Source organism: Anomaloglossus baeobatrachus, chromosome 8 (assembly GCF_048569485.1).
Source record: "Anomaloglossus baeobatrachus isolate aAnoBae1 chromosome 8, aAnoBae1.hap1, whole genome shotgun sequence".
NCBI lineage: Eukaryota > Metazoa > Chordata > Amphibia > Anura > Aromobatidae > Anomaloglossus > Anomaloglossus baeobatrachus.
The window spans coordinates 177422324-177442084 of NC_134360.1; the positions used below are offsets into that span (position 1 = coordinate 177422324).

Below are 19761 nucleotides of genomic sequence, written 5' to 3' on the forward strand. Positions count from 1 at the left end.
AGAGGTCGCGGACGGGCGCACGGGGGAACACCGGAGTGTGCTGCCCCCTAGCGCCCTCAAAAGGGGGGAGGTGTGAGGTAAATCCGGAGATATGACGATAAATCATGATATTCAAGTTATGTCAGGAAGCCCTCTCCTGGTGTCACCCCCCCCCTTTCCTTCACACAACTTGTTTAGCAACCCATCCCATGGCCATCTCCTGTGATATGGAAATTAGGTGATGTGGGAACAAAGGACACAGGATGACTCCCTGCCGTCACCCTGTAACAAGAGTTGTATCTCATTATAAGGCTCTGGAACTAGCCAGACAGAACGACTCCAGTAAAAAATGGTTCATATCTCGCAAGCCATATTTCCGATAAATACGGCAACCATAAAAATGGTGTTTTCGCATGCGGACGATGCTGGCACACCTTTTTTATGGGAGCGGGAGCTTGGGAAATACCCCAGGCGTGATATCAGCCAATGTGGAACTAGTAGACAAGTCATGAAACCTCTCATTCTGTAGCTAAATTCATAACTGTCACAATGAGAGCATTGGCGTCCGCCTACGACGCTCCCAGGCCAAGTTATGGCCGTATTCCATGTTGTGGATTTTGTCCATAACTCCAGCCAGGGGTGGAGCAGTGCTCCCTCTGAGGTCACGAAGGTAGGAGGGGACCTGGATTTGCCCAGGTTGATAACCCTACTTCGGCCATTTTCCAGTGTTCTTTCGCTGGGGGTCACGTGCAGGAAACATCTGTGGGAGTTCCTAGAAACCTGGTCTACAGCGCCCCCCTGTGGCCAGACGCACAAGGTAACTGATTGAATTGCATACCTGTTTGTAAACCATGCTTTATCTGTAACTGTACTCTGACATATGTATATTCTGTAGATTCCCTATTGTATATATTGTAGTTTCTAGTGTGCTTTAGGCTGATTAAATTATATAATTAATCTTGGGCTGTTCTGTTATCTCGATCTTGAATCCCACGTCTGTGTGTTCGGCTAATAGTTACCGTGAAGCGGTTGGTGGCAGCGAGTTGTGCCAAGGATTATTGTGGGGAGGCCAGTGAGATTCGGGGAGATTTTATATATTCCGCCCGCGGAGGTCGGGGGAATATATACCCTACTCTCACCGGGGACCCTTCAATAATCGGCATAAGTAGTATAGCGGCCTCCTTGCTTATTGTCGGGCAATTCCATAATTGGCCTGACTATAAGAGGGGCGCTAGAGAGCGCGTCACGTGCTCTGTCTGTCGGTCGGGAGGTATAAAGGAGGGGTGACCCCCACTTGTTACCCCCCGATTGTGACGTACTGGTAGCCAGCGCGGGGGATTTCTGAGTGACCCCCCCGGTGGTTTGTGACAGTTGTGCATTACACTACTGCTCCTATACACATGGATGGAGTGGGATCACGCATTACACCACTCCTCCCATAGAAGTGGACAGAGAGGGGGTCACATTACACTACTGCTCCTATAGAAATGGACAGAGCGAGGTTACACACTACACCTCTGCTTCCATAGAAATAGACGGAACGGTGTCACTCATTACCCTACTGCTTCTATAAAAATGGATAGAGCGGTGTCACACATTACATACATTAGATACTGCATATCTAATCCCATCATGTGACACACTCCACTGAGCCCTATATGTAATCCCAGCATGTTACACTCAACTTATATAATCGCAGCACGTGATACAGTCCGAGTATTGAGCCCTGCGTATGATACAGCGAACAGCACCCACTAAAACACTCTGCCAGCCGTCCCCAAAGACACTTTTTTCATGTGTCAATATCACTTTGCAGTCACCAACATAATGGCTCGGCAATGTAATGCTAAACATCATCCTCCCTTATCCTTTTGCAAACACCCAGAAAAGGAGGGGAGGAGTGACATCAGACACGTGATCAGACCCCGCCCACATTTACTGCAGTCGTAATTCGAGTTAGTTGTACACTAGGCTTTCATGGCAAATTTCAGCAGCTGCTCCCCCTAGTGTTTAACCCCTTAACGACCGCGGGCCGTAAAATTACGTCCTAAATGACATCATCTTACTGCCCGCGGTCCTCCGGCGGCAGCATGCCGCGATCGGCACACATCTCAGCTGATTTTCACAGCTGAGATGTGTGCCTGCTAGGCACGAGCAGAATCGTTATCTGCTCATGCCGATTAACCCCTTATATGGCGCTGTCAATACATGACAGCGCCATTATAAGCGCGATCGCGGTAAAGTTTTACTTACCGCCGAAACCGGAAGTCACGTGACGCGATCACGTGACTCCCGATAGTTGTCATGGTAGCACAGGGTCATGTGATGACTCCTGTACTACACATGAATTGGTTTCACTTTCGCTGTGCCCGGGGCACAGCAAAAGAGAAAGACAGCGTATCTGCTGTTTACAGCCTTCCAGCTGTGATCAGCAGATACTGCAGAGCGATCGGAATGCTGATCGCAATAGCCCCCTAGGGGGACTAGTAAAATAAAAAAAAAAAGTAAAAAAATAAGTTTTAAAAAATTAAAAAAAAACAAAAAAACCTAAAAGTTCAAATCACCCCCCATTCGCCCCATTGAAAATTAAAGGGTTAAAAAAATAAAAAATATACACACATTTGGTATCGCCGCGTTCAGAAACGCCCGATCTATCAAAATATAAAATCAATTAATCTGATCAGTAAACGGCGTAGCGGCAAAAAAATTCCAAACGCCAAAACGACGTTTTTTTGTCGCCACAACTTTTGCGCAAAATGCAATAAGAGGCGATCAAAACGTAGCATCTGCGCAAAAATGGTACCGTTAAAAACGTCAGCTCGAGACGCAAAAAATAAGCCGTCATTGAGCCTAAGATCCCGAAAAATGAGAACGCTACGGGTCACGGAATATGGCGTAAAACGTGCGCCACTTTTTTCGGACAAACTTCCGATTTTTTTTTAACCCCTTATATAAAAGTAAACCTATACATGTTTGGTGTCTACGAACTCGCACTGACCTGAGGCATCACACCCACACATCAGTTTTACCATATAGTGAACACAGTGAATAAAATATCTCAAAAACCATAGTGCTATCGCACTTTTTTTGCAATTTTTCAGCATTTGGAATTTTTTTGCCATTTTCTAGTACACAATATGGTAAAACTGATGGTTTCATTTAAAAGTACAGCTCGTTCCGCAAAAAATGAGCCCTCACATGACCATATTGACTGAAAAATAAAAAAGTTGCGTCTCTCAGAAAAAGAATGGCGAAAAAAAAAAACGGAAAGCGAAAAATCGGCCGGTCGTGAAAGGGTTAAAAGTAGAAAATATCAACACTTTTTTTTAATTATTTTTCATATTTTACTCCATTAAAAACAAATAATATATGTATTTTTTTTAATTAAACCATGAATATTTTCCATTTTTTTCAATTGTTGAAAAAACATTTTTGGGGTGGCACCCCCCCTTTTAAAATAAAGGTTTGCTTAACAGATAACACATGTAAATGTCCTATATGAACAGTGCAATTCTTGAGTTTCCCCTGTTTTCCAGTTGGATCCTGGCTCCTTTGTTTCTCTGGCCACGTAACCATTTGTTTTTGCATTGATCCACAGAAAGTTTATCGGATAATGCGACAGCGTTCAGCAGCAGGGCAAGACAGCTCCGGAGACAGATGTGGTGGCGGGAATGCAAGGTGATTGTTCTTCCGACTTTATTGTCTGGATGATGTTCTTGTCTGTGTTTTTGTGCTCGTTACCACAGAAAGGACCTGAAATTTGGAAGCCACTTGTAAAATGTTTTCCTTTATATTGGAGTTATACAATTCCAAAAACACTTGCCTTACTCTCAAGAGTAAAGTGCAGTGAGATCTTGCCGTCAGCTAAGTGTATGTAAGGAAACTACTGTAGAAGCTACAGTCCCTGACAGAAGTTCTGTCACTTATCCATGTTATGTAAATAAAAGCTTATAACCTGACTTTAAGTTCATCCATTGGTTTCATAAATTACTCTTTTGAAAGCTGAAACCCTCCTAAATTTGGTTTAGGTTATGAAAATAAAGTTGCTGCAAAGCTGAAATATTGATCATTTAATGAACACAGAAAGGTCAGATTTTGGCAAGACAAAAGTTTTGTCGCCCACAGAAAGTAATGTGAAATTCAAACAAATAATTAACTGCTAATACAAAGATATGTTGCATAACATTGGTGAATGAAGTTGTGGTGCTATTAGAGCCATATTTAATATTTTGTGTGACTTCCATGAGCTTGAAGGACTGAATCCATGCGGTTCAACAATGATTCATACAATTTATTGGTGAAGTCATCAGGAATAGCAAAGAATGCAGTCTTACATGCCTCAGAGTTCATCTAGATTCTTTGGTTTTGTCTTCCAAGCTTCCTCTTTCATCCTACCCCAAACATGCTCAATGATGTTCATGTCTGGCGACTGGGCTGGCCAGTCCTTGAGCACCTTGATCTTCTTTGCCAGGAGGAACTTTGTTGTAGAGATGGATGTATGAGATGAAGCACTATCCTGCTGCAGAATTTGACCTCTTTTATGATTGGGAATGTAAGAGGTAGCTAATACTTCTTGATATTATAGGCTATTGATATTGCCTTCCACCTTGCAAATGTTTTGCACACGTCCATACTGAATGTAACCCCAGACCATGATCTTTCCACCACCAAACGTAACTGTTTTCTGGATCCATACGGGTTCCAGTAGGTCTTCTGCAGTATTTGCGGTGGCTGTGGTGTAATTCAACTGAAGATTCATCAGCGAAATCCACCTTCTGCCACTTTTCCAGCGTCCATCTCTTTAGCAGGCTGTGGGACTTGGCAAATGCCACATGTTTTTTTAATTGCCTTTTGTTTAGTCTTGGCTTCTGGGCACTGATTCGACCATGGAGGCCATTTCGAGACAGATTCTTACAAACTGTTCTAGTTGACACAGGGACTTGAGGTGACCAGGCCTGTTGGAGCTCTGCTGCAGTGGAAGAGGGGCTGGCTTTGGATTTTCTAACCAACAAACGTTATTCCTGAGCAGTTGTCTTGCGGGGTCTGCCGGACCTCGGCTTGTCAAAAACATCTCCAGTCTCTTCAAATCTTTTTTTAATTTTTTGTACTTGACGCTGAGACACATTAAAGATGCCAGCCACCTCTGCAGTGGATCTGGTCTTCAGCCTCTTGATAATCAAGGCTTTGGTCGCAGGGTGGAATTTTGGCATGTTGTCAGAGGTCAAGTTGCAGTTCAACTGAAGGTCTCGGGTGCTGGGTTTCTTTTTATACACACCCACTAATTAACCGATCATTTAGTGAGCACAGGTGAGGATGTAAACTAGGATTGGGTGCATTATCTAACAAGGCGACAAAACCTTTGTCTTGCCAAAATCTGACCTGTGTTCATTAAATGATCAATATTTCAGCTTTGCAGCAACTTTATTTTCATAACCTAAACCAAATTTGAGAGGGTTTCAACTTTCAAAAGAGTAATTTCTTCAGCGCTCTATTGGGAGACCCAGACGATTGGGGTATAGCTACTGCCCTCTGGAGGCCACACAAAGCACTACATTAAAAGTGCAAGGCCCCTCCCCCTCTGGCTATACCCCCCCGTGGTATCACGGGTTCTCCAGTTTTAGCTTTGTGTGCGAAGGAGGTCAGACATTCCATGCATAGCTCCACAGATTTTAGTCAGCAGTAGCTGCTGACTGTTTCGGATGGAAGAAAAGAGGACACATATAGTGTCCCCAGCATGCTCCCTTCTCACCCCTGGATGGTGTTGTAAGGTTGAGGTACCTATTGCTGGTACAGGGCTGGAGCCTGACATGCTGTTTTCCTTCCACATCCCCTTGTAGGGCTCTGTGGAAGTGGGATCCTGCCGGCCTCTCAGCTCTGATGCCGGGCTCCATCCACAGACCCATTAGAACCTGATGGATTCGGAGCAGGAGTACGATCAGGGACAGGGCCCTGCATCTTACAGGTACTCTGTGTCCCCGGCAGGCACAGACACACTCCGGGCTGGCTGGGTGTTATAGTGCGCCGGGGACCGCAACGTGGAGTTGGTGTCCCTACAGATTACTGGGGGATTGTTTGTGTTTGGGAACGCAGCGCCGACCCCCTCTGGACCGGGCGGCGCTGCTGTGACTTGTGGTGCGCCGGGGATCCGCCGTCCGCGCTTTTACGGCGGCGGCGGTTATAACTTTAGTCCCCGGCTTTTTGGGCCTAGGACGCCGGCAGCTCCGTTTCGTTCCCGCCCCCACCCTGTCATTCAGGGTAGGGGAGAGACGCTGTTCGCAAGCAGCGACGAGGGCTGGAGCCTGATTTACATGCTCCAGCCCTCACACTATGCACAGAGGGAAGCAGGCTTCCCGCTCTTGGCCAGGAACGCCCAGGGCCCGCCCCCCTTCCTCTCTCGAGACGCCGGCAGCCATTACATGCATGCCTGGCTGGAGGAAGGACGCAAGGCTCTGGGAGACCTGGACTAGGGGCTATCTGGCGACCACACACCCGCTTTTTAAGCGGGCGGTAAGCGATTTTTCTGTGCTGGTCCCTCTAGTGCCTCACTGTGTATCAGTGTACTGGATACAGTTATATAGATATTGTATTTCTTGCACTGTGAGGTGCGCTTCTGGCTGCATATCCCAGATCGCTCTGTGGAAGCAGCAACATGTCATCCTCAAAACGCAAGGCGGCCAAGGCAAAAAGGGCTGTGTATACTGCGTGTGCTGCATGTGGGGCTAATCTACCAGCAGGCTCTGATGACCCCCATTGTGTGCAATGCTCCGACCCGGTGCTGCTTCGCCAGCTGGAGTCAGGAGAGGTGGCGACCCAGGCTGAGACGCTTGTAAGTTCTGCCCCGGTGACAGGGACGGACTTTGCAGTTTTTGCAGATAATATGTCTGTATCTATGGCAAAAATCCTTGAGACCTTGCAATCTATGCATGGGGCTCAGTCTCTGGGCACGGCGAGGCCTCTGTCCTCAGGTCCCCCTTACTTGGAATGTATCCAGCCCACAGGGGGGTCCCCGGCTTCACAGGCCGAGGATTATGACTCAGATGATGGCCCCAGCCACCCTAAGCGAGCTCGCTGGGAAAGACCCTCGACGTCTTCACACTGCTCAGGGTCTCAGCGCAATCAGTCTCCCTGTGATGTGTCTGATGAGAGTGATCAGGAATCCACTCCTGGAACCCCTCTCAACCTGGATACCCCGGATGGGGATGCCATGGTAGACGACCTTATCTCAGCCATCAATAGGCTGTTGGATATTTCTCCCCCAGCCCCTTCAGCAGAAGAGGCGGCTGCGGAGCAGGAAAAGTTTCGTTTCCTTTATCCCAAGCGTAAATTGAGTGCTTTGTTAGATCACTCTGACTTCAGAGAATCAATCCAGAAGCACGACGCTCACCCAGAAAGGCGTTTCTCTAAACGATCTAAAGATACGCGTTTCCCTTTCCCCCCTGAGGTGGTCAAGCGCTGGACACAGTGTCCAAAGGTAGACCCCCCGATTTCCAAACTTGCAGCTAGATCCATAGTTGCAGTGGAGGATGGCGCTTCACTTAAAGATGCCAATGACAGACAGATGGACCTTTGGTTAAAATCTGTCTATGAAGCTATCGGCGCGTCGTTTGCTCCGGCATTCGCAGCCGTATGGGCACTCCAGGCTATTTCAGCTGGCTTAGCAAAAGTGGATGCTATCATGCATCCAGCAGTGCCGCAAGTGGCGCACCTTACCACGCAGATGTCGGCGTTTGCGTCTTACGCTATCAATGCGGTCCTAGAATCTACCAGTCGCACCTCAATGGCGTCCGCCAATTCGGTTGTTTTGCGCAGAGCCTTGTGGTTAAAGGACTGGAAAGCAGATGCTGGTTCCAAAAAATGTTTAACCAGTTTGCCTTTGTCTAGAGAGAGACTGTTTGGCGAGCCATTGGCTGACATCATTAAACAGTCCAAGGGTAAAGACTCCTCTTTACCACAACCCAGAACACCCAAACCTCAGCAGAAAAAGTGGCAGCAGAGGTTTCAGTCCTTTCGAGGTTCGGGCAAGACACCATTTACCTCGTCCAAAGGGACTCAGAGGACGCAAAGAAACTCAGATTCGTGGCGGACTCACACACGCCCCAAGAAAGCAAATGGAGGTACCGCTTCCAAAGCGGCTACCTCATGACTTCCAGCCCCCCCCCTCCGCATCGCCGGTCGGGGGCAGGCTCTCCCGCTTTTCCGGCATTTGGATGTCACAGGTCAAAGACCGGTGGGTGACGGACATTTTGTCTCGCGGGTACAGAATCGAGTTCAATTCTCGTCCTCCAGCTCGGTTCTTCAGAACCTCCCCACGGCCAGACCGAGCAGATGCTCTGCTGCAGGCGGTGGATTCCCTAAAAGCGGAAGGAGTGGTTATCCCAGTCCCTCCTCAGGAACAAGGGCAAGGGTTTTACTCCAATCTCTTTGTGGTTCCAAAAAAGGACGGCTCGTTCCGTCCTGTTCTGGACCTAAAACGGCTCAACAAACATGTGCACGCCAGGAGGTTCCGGATGGAAACCCTCCGCTCTGTCATTGCCTCAATGTCCAGAGGAGACTTCCTTGCCTCAATAGACATCAAGGATGCTTATCTCCACGTGCCAATTGCTACAGAACATCAACGTTTTCTACGTTTTGTGATAGGAGACGACCATTTTCAGTTCGTAGCTCTTCCATTTGGTCTGGCAACAGCCCCACGGGTCTTCACCAAGGTCATGGCGGCGGTGGTAGCAGTCTTGCACTCTCAGGGTCACTCGGTGATTCCTTACCTAGACGACTTATTGGTCAAAGCTCCCTCTCAGGAGGCATGCCAACTCAGTCTGAATGCTACGCTGGAGACTCTACAGTCTTTCGGATGGATCATCAACTTTCCAAAGTCGATCCTATCACCGACTCAGTCACTAACGTATCTTGGCATGGAGTTTCATACTCTAGCAGCGATAGTGAAGCTTCCGCTGGACAAGCAGCGGTCACTACAGACAGGGGTGCAATCTCTCCTGCAGGGCCAGTTGCATCCCTTGCGGCGCCTCATGCATTTCCTAGGGAAGATGGTGGCAGCCATGGAAGCAGTTCCCTTTGCGCAGTTTCATCTGCGCCCACTTCAATGGGACATTCTCCGCCAATGGGACGGGAAGTCAACGTCCCTGGACAGGAAAGTCTCGCTTTCCCAGACGGCCAAAGACTCTCTACAATGGTGGCTCCTTCCCACATCATTGTCTCAGGGAAGATCCTTCCTGCCCCCATCCTGGGCAGTAGTCACGACAGATGCGAGTCTGTCAGGGTGGGGAGCAGTATTTCTCCACCACAGGGCTCAGGGGACGTGGACTCCGCAGGAGTCCACCCTTCAGATCAATGTTCTGGAGATCAGAGCAGTGTATCTTGCTCTACTGGCCTTCCAACAGTGGCTGGAAGGAAAGCAGATCCGAATCCAATCGGACAACTCCACAGCGGTGGCATACATCAACCACCAAGGAGGGACGCGCAGTCGGCAAGCCTTCCAAGAAGTCCGGCGCATTCTAATGTGGGTGGAGGACAGAGCATCCACCATATCCGCGGTTCACATCCCAGGCGTAGAAAACTGGGAAGCAGACTTCCTCAGTCGCCAGGGCATGGACGCAGGGGAATGGTCCCTTCACCCGGACGTGTTTCAGGAAATCTGTCGCCGCTGGGGAGTGCCGGACGTCGACCTAATGGCATCCCGGCACAACAACAAGGTCCCGGCATTCATGGCGAGGTCGCGCGATCAAAGAGCTCTGGCGGCAGACGCCTTGGTTCAAGATTGGTCGCAGTTTCAGCTCCCATACGTGTTTCCGCCTCTGGCGCTCTTGCCCAGAGTGCTACGCAAGATCAGATCCGAGTGCAGCCGCGTCATACTCGTCGCTCCAGACTGGCCGAGGAGGTCGTGGTATCCGGATCTGTGGCATCTCACGATCGGTCGACCGTGGTCACTGCCAGACCGACCAGACTTACTGTCCCAAGGGCCGTTTTTCCATCAGAATTCTGCGGCCCTGAACCTGACTGTGTGGCCATTGAGTCCTGGATCCTAGCATCTGCTGGATTATCTCAGGGAGTCATTGCCACAATGAGACAAGCTAGAAAGTCGAATTCGGCTAAGATCTACCACAGAACGTGGAAGATTTTCTTGTCCTGGTGCTCTGCTCAGGGAGTGTCTCCCTGGCCATTTGCATTGCCCAAGTTTCTTTCCTTCCTGCAATCGGGGTTAGAAAAGGGCTTGTCGCTCAGTTCCCTTAAAGGGCAAGTTTCGGCACTATCCGTGTTTTTTCAGAAGCGTCTAGCACGTCTTCCTAAGGTGCGCACGTTCCTGCAGGGGGTCTGTCATATTGTGCCCCCGTACAAGCGACCGTTAGATCCATGGGATCTGAACAGGGTACTAGTTGCTCTCCAGAAGCCGCCCTTCGAGCCTCTGAAGGAAGTTTCCTTTTCTCGGCTGTCGCAGAAAGTGGCGTTTCTTGTTGCAATCACATCGCTTCGGCGAGTGTCTGAGCTGGCAGCTCTGTCATCTAAGGCTCCCTTCCTGGTGTTCCACCAGGACAAGGTTGTGCTGCGCCCCATTCCGGAGTTTCTCCCTAAGGTCGTATCCTCTTTTCATCTTAATCAGGATATTTCCTTGCCTTCTTTTTGCCCTCATCCGGTTCACCGGTATGAAAAGGCCTTACGTTTGCTAGATCTGGTGAGAGCACTCAGAATCTACATTTCCCGCACGGCGCCCATACGCCGTGCCGATGCACTTTTCGTCCTTGTCGCTGGTCCGCGCAAGGGGTTGCAGGCTTCTAAAGCCACCCTGGCTCGATGGATCAAAGAACCAATTCTAGAGGCCTACCGTTCTGCGGGGCTTCCGGTTCCTTCGGGGCTAAAAGCCCACTCCACCAGAGCCGTGGGTGCGTCCTGGGCATTACGTCACCAGGCTTCGGCTCAACAGGTGTGCCAGGCAGCTACCTGGTCCAGTCTGCACACTTTCACCAAGCATTATCAGGTGCATACCTATGCTTCGGCGGATGCCAGCTTAGGTAGAAGAGTCCTGCAGGCGGCAGTGACACCCCCGTAGGGGAGGGCTGTTTTGCAGCTCTAACATGAGGTATTTATTTACCCACCCAGGGACAGCTTTTGGACGTCCCAATCGTCTGGGTCTCCCAATAGAGCGCTGAAGAAGAAGGGAATTTTGTTACTTACCGTAAATTCCTTTTCTTCTAGCTCTTATTGGGAGACCCAGCACCCGCCCTGTTGTCCTTCGGGATGTTTTTTTGTTGTTTGCGGGTACACATGTTGTTCATGTTGAACGGTTTTTCAGTTCTCCGATGTTATTCGGAGTTAATTTGTTTAAACCAGTTATTGGCTTCCTCCTTCTTGCTTTGGCACTAAAACTGGAGAACCCGTGATACCACGGGGGGGTATAGCCAGAGGGGGAGGGGCCTTGCACTTTTAATGTAGTGCTTTGTGTGGCCTCCAGAGGGCAGTAGCTATACCCCAATCGTCTGGGTCTCCCAATAAGAGCTAGAAGAAAAGGAATTTACGGTAAGTAACAAAATTCCCTTCTTATGAAACCAATGGATGAATTTAAAGTCAGGTTATAAGCTTTTATTTACATAACATGGATAAGCGACAGAACTTCTGTCAGGGAGTGTATACTCATGAAATAGCAGGTAATTGTATCTGCATGTAATCCACACACTTGTTCTTGTACGCAATCTCCACTCCACAGTCCAAAAATGTAAAATTCAGAGCAAAAATGTAAACACAACACTTTTTTGTTTTTGCTCCCATTTTTCATGAGCCGAACTAAAAGATCTAAGACTTTTTCTATGGACACAAAAGGCCTTTATCTCTCAAATATTGTTCACAAATTTGTGTAAAACTGTGTTAGTGAGTATTTCTCCTTTACCAAGATAATCCATCCACCTCACAGGTGTGGCATATCAAGATGCTGATTAGAAAGTATGATTATTGCACAGGTGTGCCTTAGGCTGGGCACAATAAAAGGCCACTCTAAAATGTGTAGTTTTATCACACAGCCCAATACCAGAGATGACGTTTTGAGGGAGCGTGCACTTGGCATTATGACTGCAGATATGTCCACCAGAGCTGTTGCCCGTGAAATGAATGTTCATTTCTCTGCCATAAATAGTCTCCAAAGGCGATTCATTTGACAGTATATCCAACCGGCCTCACAACCGCAGACCATGTGTAACCACACCAGCCCAGGACCTCAACACCAAGCATCTTCACCTCCAAGATTATCTGAGATCGGCCACCAGGACAACTGCTGCAGCAGTCTGTGCATAACCAAAGAACGTCTGCACAGAGTGTCATAAACTGTCTTGAGGAAGTTCATCTGCTGCTCATCGTCCTCAGCAGGGTCTCCACTTGACTTCACGTCGTCGTCATAACCAACTTGACTGGGCAAATGCTCACATTTCATGGTGTCTCGTATGTTGGAGATGTTCACATTCAATGGTTTCTCGTACGTTGGAGGTGCTCACATTCAAAAGTGTCTCGTACTTTGGACATGCTCACATTCAATGGTGTCTCGTACTTTGGAGATGCTCACATTTAATGGTGTCTCGTACGTTGGAGATGTTCACATTCAATGGTTTCTCGTACGTTGGAGGTGCTCACATTCAAAAGTGTCTCGTACTTTGGACATGCTCACATTCAATGGTGTCTCGTACTTTGGAGATGCTGACATTTAATGGTGTCTCGTACGTTGGAGATGTTCACATTCAATGGTGTCTCGTACGTTGGACATGCTCACATTCAATGGTGTCTCGTACTTTGGAGATCCTCACATTTAATGGTGTCTCGTACGTTGGAAATGTTCACATTCAATGTTGTCTCGTACGTTGGAGGTGCTTACATTCAATGGTGTTCGTACGTTGGAGATGTTCACATTCAATGGTGTCTCGTACGTTGGAGTTGCTCACATTCAATGGTGTTTCGTACGTTGGAGAGGTGTTCTCTTCATGGACTAATCTCAGCTTTGAGTGTTAAGGGCAGACTGGCAAATGATTGTAACACCAGATACTGACTGGTTTTCTGATACCCCACCCTCCACCAAAACCCTCTGATATTGTAAAACTGCACATTTTAGAGTGACCTTTTATTGTGGCCAGCCTAAGGCACACCTGTGCAATAATCATGTTGTCTAATCAGCATCTTGATATGCCACACCTGTGAGGAGGATGGATTATCTCAGAAAATGAGAAGTGCTCACTAACACAGATTTAGAGTCTTAGGGGTACTTTTCACATAGTGAGATCACTGCTGAGTCACGGTTTTTGTGACGCAGCAGTGACCTTATCAGCAATCTCGCTGTGTGTGACACTGAGCAGCGATTTGGCCCCTGCTGTGAAATCGCTGCTCGTTACACACAGTGCTTGTTCATTTTTTGGACGTTGCTCTCCTTCTGTGAAGCACACATCGCTGTATTTGACAGCGAGAGAGCAACGATCTGAATGTGTAGGGAGCCAGCGTCTGAAAGCTGCGGACACTGGTAACTAAGGTAAATATCGGGTAACCAAGCGAAGGGCTTTGCTTGGTTACCCGATATTTACCTTGGTTACCAGCGTCCGCCGCTCTCAGGCTGCCAGTACCTGCTCCCTGCATACGTAGCCAGAGTACACATCGGGTAAATAAGCAAAGCGGTTTGCTTATTAACCCAATGTGTACTCTGGCTACGAGTGCAGGGAGCCAGCGCTAAGCGGTGTGCGCTGGTAACCAAGGTAAATATCGGGTAACCAAGCGAAGGGCTTGGTTTAACCATGTATCGATGCACCAGCGATCCTGACCAGGATCGCTGTTTGGATCGCTGGAGCGTCGCTAAAGTGTGACGGTAACCTTAGACCTTTGAGAACAGCTCAAAAATGGAAGCAAAAACAAAAGTGTTGCTTTTATATTTTTCTGCTGTATATATGCATATGAAGCTGTTGCGTTCAGGTTGGGAGACAAACAGCCAGTCCATGAATCACAAATGTGTGAAACCAGTCTTAGAACCATCTAGGTTCGAAATGCAGCAACCAGTAATGCTTCTGGTTCCATTGGCAGACTGTGCATGTAATGGAATATTTTTTAGTGATTTTAATTGATATTAAAACCAAGAGCAGCATGATGTAGGGGCAGAGACCCTAATTCCAGCTATGTATCACTTACTGGGTTGCTTGGTGCATTTTTGATAGAATCCCTGTTTTCCCTGCTATCAATGTTGCTGTGGTTTCAATGCGGCAATGTGTATAACCCTCCCAACACCCCTGATTGGCAGCTTCTTGTGTGCACTGTGCATTCTCAGCAAACTGCCAATCCGTGGTAGGGGCGGGGTTACACAGATTAGCTAGACTTCATGGCACAAGACACCTAGTCCTGCAGTGATAATTATATTGAAACTACCGCAAGCTGCTCAGTAAGTGTCACATCCATGGAATCACGGTCTCTGCCCCACATCATGCCCCACATCTCCGATTTAATTGCAAAAACCTGTTGACATTCTTTTTAAGCCAGATGAGCCTTCTTCGGAAATTTCTGTCAGCAGCTCCCCTTTACCCATTGGGGTCAGGAGAGCAGCCGATAGACATCGCAGACTGTGAATGTCGGGAATGTAAAGTCGGCCATACGTAGACTTTGGGTTCCATAAGTTTTCAATCGTTCTATCTTTAACACCATACATTTTATCTTTCAGATGAAAGCCATTGTTGCACTGGTCTTGGTTTTCATCTTGCTCGTCATTATCGGTATGTATTGAGTGTTAGCTGTATATGGAATATTTTAGCAATCCCTAAAATTTGCATTAATATATATGAACACCTTCCTGGGTAATTTTTTGTTTTTGGCTCAAAAAAATATGTTTTGTATTTGTGTTTTATTAAATATTTAGAATCACTTTGCTTTTAATACTTTGTTTCCATACACATTGCTGGCTGCAGAATGAGGTGAACTGAGAAACCCTCAGCGAGCTTGTACTAAACGATAGTTTTTAAGTCTTATCTGCGTTTTTCTAGCTCTTCCCAGCTGAATTACGACCACATCAAAGTTCAGCTCAACTTTAATGTGGTCTGTGGTATTAAATCAATACAAGTGAGTTCAACAATAAAAGAGTAAACTACCTTGTTAAAACGCTCTCACTGACAGATTCTTAGTTATGCCACATTCACACATCCCAGTACGGACCATGATGCACGGATTGTCCATATGTCTACAGAACCGAACTTGACAGCCTCACATACGCCTGCCTATGAGGCTTTCAAATTTGGGTTAAGACACCCATGAACAGTCTGTGTACAGACCGTGATACGTGCGTGATTGTGGTATTAATCACAATTATTTTTCAGTTCACAATAAATTAACTTTATTCCTCCTGTGAGCTGCCGGCTTTCAGTCATAGCGGTGTGTCCGGAGCAGCTTAAAGTGTAACCATTGTTTTTAATTTTTATTTAATAAATCAATGATCTACATGAAAATAAGCAACTGTGTAATATATCTGATCAGACAAATCTGCTGCTTTCTCTGCCAGAATTGATCAGTCATTAGCAAACTTTGAAAATCTGAGAAAATCTGTGTTCAGTGAAGACTTTCCCATTACTGAGATAGAAGATTCTATGTAGATAGAAGAGGCAGGAGGACGGGGAGCTCTGGCTCTTCCCTCTATCTCTAGCTCCTCCCTCTAGCTCCTCCCTCTGGCTCTTTCCTCTGCCTCTGGCTCTTGCCTCTGGCTCTTCCCTCTGCCTCTGGCTCTTTCCTCTGCCTCTTTCCTCTGCCTGTGGCTCTTTCCTCTGCCTGTGGCTCTTTCCTCTGCCTGTGGCTCTTTCCTCTGCCTCTGGCTCTTTCCTCTGCCTCTGGCTCTTTCCTCTGCCTCTGGCTCTTTCCTCTGCCTCTGGCTCTTTCCTCTGCCTCTGGCTCTTTCCTCTGCCTCTGGCTCTTTCCTCTGCCTCTGGCTCTTCCCTCTGCCTCTGGCTCTTCCCTCTTCCCTCTGCCTCTGGCTCTTCCCTCTGCCTCTGGCTCTTCCCTCTGCCTCTGGCTCTTCCCTCTGCCTCTGGCTCTTTCCTCTGCCTGTGGCTCTTTCCTCTGCCTGTGGCTCTTTCCTCTGCCTGTGGCTCTTTCCTCTGCCTCTGGCTCTTTCCTCTGCCTCTGGCTCTTCCCTCTGCCTCTGGCTCTTCCCTCTTCCCTCTGCCTCTGGCTCTTCCCTCTGCCTCTGGCTCTTCCCTCTGCCTCTGGCTCTTCCCTCTGCCTCTGGCTCTTCCCTCTGCCTCTGGCTCTTCCCTCTGCCTGTGGCTCTTTCCTCTGCCTGTGGCTCTTTCCTCTGCCTGTGGCTCTTTCCTCTGCCTCTGGCTCTTTCCTCTGCCTCTGGCTCTTCCCTCTGCCTCTGGCTCTTCCCTCTGCCTCTGGCTCTTCCCTCTGCCTCTGGCTCTTCCCTCTGCCTCTGGCTCTTCCCTCTGCCTCTGGCTCTTCCCTCTGCCTCTGGCTCTTTCCTCTGCCTGTGGCTCTTTCCTCTGCCTGTGGCTCTTTCCTCTGCCTGTGGCTCTTTCCTCTGCCTGTGGCTCTTTCCTCTGCCTCTGGCTCTTTCCTCTGCCTCTGGCTCTTTCCTCTGCCTCTGGCTCTTCCCTCTGCCTCTGGCTCTTCCCTCTTCCCTCTGCCTCTGGCTCTTCCCTCTGCCTCTGGCTCTTCCCTCTGCCTCTGGCTCTTCCCTCTGCCTCTGGCTCTTCCCTCTGCCTCTGGCTCTTCCCTCTGCCTGTGGCTCTTTCCTCTGCCTGTGGCTCTTTCCTCTGCCTGTGGCTCTTTCCTCTGCCTCTGGCTCTTCCCTCTGCCTCTGGCTCTTCCCTCTGCCTCTGGCTCTTCCCTCTGCCTCTGGCTCTTCCCTCTGCCTCTGGCTCTTCCCTCTGCCTCTGGCTCTTCCCTCTGCCTCTGGCTCTTCCCTCTGGCTCTTCCCTCTGCCTCTGGCTCTTTCCTCTGCCTCTGGCTCTTTCCTCTGCCTCTGGCTCTTTCCTCTCCCTCTGGCTCTTCCCTCTGCCTCTGGCTCTTCCCTCTGCCTCTGGCTCTTTCCTCTGCCTCTGACTCTTCCCTCTGCCTCTTCCCTCTGGCTCTAGCTCTTCCCTCTGCCTCTTCCCTCTGGCTCTAGCTCTTCCCTCTGCCTCTTCCCTCTGCCTCTTCCCTCTGGCTTTAGCTCTTCCCTCTGGCTCTGGCTCTTCCCTCTGGCTCTGGCTCTTTCCTCTACCTCTGGCTCTTCCCTCTGCCTCTGGCTCTTCCCTCTGCCTCTGGCTCTTCCCTCTGCCTCTGGCTCTTCCCTCTGCCTCTGGCTCTTCCCTCTGGCTCTTCCCTCTGCCTCTGGCTCTTCCCTCTGCCTCTGGCTCTTCCCTCTGCCTCTGGCTCTTCCCTCTGGCTCTTCCCTCTGCCTCTGACTCTTCCCTCTGCCTCTGACTCTTCCCTCTGCCTCTGGCTCTTCCCTCTGCCTCTGGCTCTTCCCTCTGCCTCTGGCTCTTCCCTCTGCCTCTGGCTCTTCCCTCTGGCTCTTCCCTCTGCCTTTGGCTCTTCCATCTGCCTTTGGCTCTTCCATCTGCCTTTGGCTCTTCCCTCTGCCTTTGGCTCTTCCCTCTGCCTCTTCCCTCTGCCTCTGGCTCTTCCCTCTGCCTCTGGCTCTTCCCTCTGCCTCTGGCTCTTTCCTCTGCCTCTGGCTCTTTCCTCTGCCTCTGGCTCTTTCCTCTGCCTCTGGCTCTTTCCTCTGCCTCTGGCTCTTTCCTCTGCCTCTGGCTCTTTCCTCTGCCTCTGGCTCTTCCCTCTGCCTCTGGCTCTTCCCTCTGTCTCTGGCTCTTCCCTCTGCCTCTGCCTCTTCCCTCTGCCTCTGGCTCTTCCCTCTGCCTCTGGCTCTTCCCTCTGCCTCTGGCTCTTCCCTCTGCCTCTGGCGCTTCCCTCTGTCTATCTGACCATTCCCATTTATGAAGATGGGAATAAACCTTCAAACTTTTAGATGTCTGATGACAAGAGTGTTTCCAGTAACAACCTTCAGCAGCGGCCATTACAGCCTTAGACTATAATATAAATTGCAACTTTGCATCATTTACCCTCTTTTGATTCTATGTGTTTCGTTATAATTTAATTTAAAAGTTAATAAACTTTTCATACTTCTTATGTAGACTGATGGATATGCCCTTTAACACTAGAAGTCCCAGAGAGGGGTCATTTAACATTTCTACCTTTGGAACCCAGGGAGCTCGAAATTTCTGGGACTTCTAGTGTTAATAATAAGTTAATAATCTCCTTCGATGTACATAGAGTTGTAACGTTGTAATAAACATATATATATATATTTTTACAGTTCCCATCATTCTGAAGTATCGCTCCTAACCATTTGGATATCAGCCTTTCCACTACAGATTTTGGGGATCTCCTCACAAGAACTCTGTATTCTTTCTTATAAGACTTTGGTGTCCTCTTCTCCAAGTAGAGGGACCAGGTCCTCATTCCTCTTGGACAATAATTACAGAACTATCTGTCATTGAGAAAGAAGAAGTGAAGCTCTTTCCTGCTTTTCCTACTTATTGTCTTTTGGTTGGTTCGTTGACACGTTTTGCACAAGCGGGAGGTAGAGTTGTTCCATCCGGACGCGTATCGACTGGGGCGGATTATTTCTTCGGTGTACATATTTACTGTATATATGGCATAAAACCACACGGATCAGTTTGTAAGGAAAACAAATGCATGTGACTACAAGACTAACAGGACACAACAGTGACAAGCCGGTAGATGACAGTACTAAAGATGGTGCTGCCAGTCAGGCTTACCACCCTTGTATTATAGCATAGTCCTAGTCTGGTTAGTGTTAGGTTCCCCAGCATTGTAGCAATTGTTTTGTTTGCTGCCCTTGTTTTTATATCGAATTCACCACCTTATGAAAACTTTAAAGAGGACCAACCACCAAGATTTTCTTATATAACCTAAAGCCAGTGCTATACTGGCGCTATCATGCTGATTCTAAACATACCTTTAGTTGTGAGATCGGTTGTATACTTTCTGAAATACAGGCAAGTAAAGTTTGTGGAATGCACTGTTATTTGATTGATAGCAGCTACAGAATATCTAATAGGTGGGTCGGGTTTTGCAGGTTATTCCCGCCCCTGTCTACTTGCCTGTCCTTCCTCCCTGTCCTTCCTCCCTCCGTCCTCCCCTGTAATAATAGAGACCGAGGAAGGAAGGACAGGCAGGCAGACAGGGGAGGGAATAACTGGCAAAACTTGACTCGCCTATTAGATATTTCGCAGCTGCTATCAATCAAATAACAGTGCATTCCATAAACTTTACTTGCCTATATTTCAGAAAGTATACATCCAATCTCACCACTAAAGCTTTGTTTGGAATCCGCATGATAGCGCCAATATAGCACTGGCTTTAGTTTATATAGGAAAATCCTGGTGGTTGGTCCTCTTTAAATGGAACCAATCAGCATGGAAATGCAGTGTAATCTATGGGCAGTGTATTACAGAGCAGGAGGAGATGAGAAACTGCTATATAGGTTTAGAAGAAAAGGTTCACTACAACTTGTATATTTTTCATTAAAATCCCTATTCATTCACGGCTTAAGAGTCTAGTGGGCGGTCCTAATCAGTGATGTACAGCCATCCCGCTAGAGCTGTCCGTCACTCTTAAGGACCTCCCACTGGACTCCTAAGCCCAGAATGCGCAAAGATTTCAATGATTAACATCACAAGTTGTACTAAATCTGTTTCCCCTAAACCGATATATCAAAACGCTCAGCTCCTCCTCCTCTACAATATATTACCGGCAGATCAGAGC

The 19761-nt window shown here is 48.2% G+C and overlaps 1 protein-coding gene across 1 annotated transcript in view; it reads left to right on the forward strand.

Moving 5' to 3' along the window:
• Nucleotides 1–18910, forward strand: part of VAMP4 (vesicle associated membrane protein 4) — a 69838-nt gene extending 50928 nt beyond the window's left edge. The window contains exons 6-8 of the mRNA XM_075320995.1: nt 3578–3657; nt 14660–14711; nt 18287–18910. Coding sequence (XP_075177110.1) covers nt 3578–3657; nt 14660–14711; nt 18287–18315 — 161 coding nt within the window. The 3' untranslated portion in view covers nt 18316–18910. The remainder of the gene's footprint in view (nt 1–3577; nt 3658–14659; nt 14712–18286) is intronic.
• Nucleotides 18911–19761: the final 851 nt, after the last annotated feature.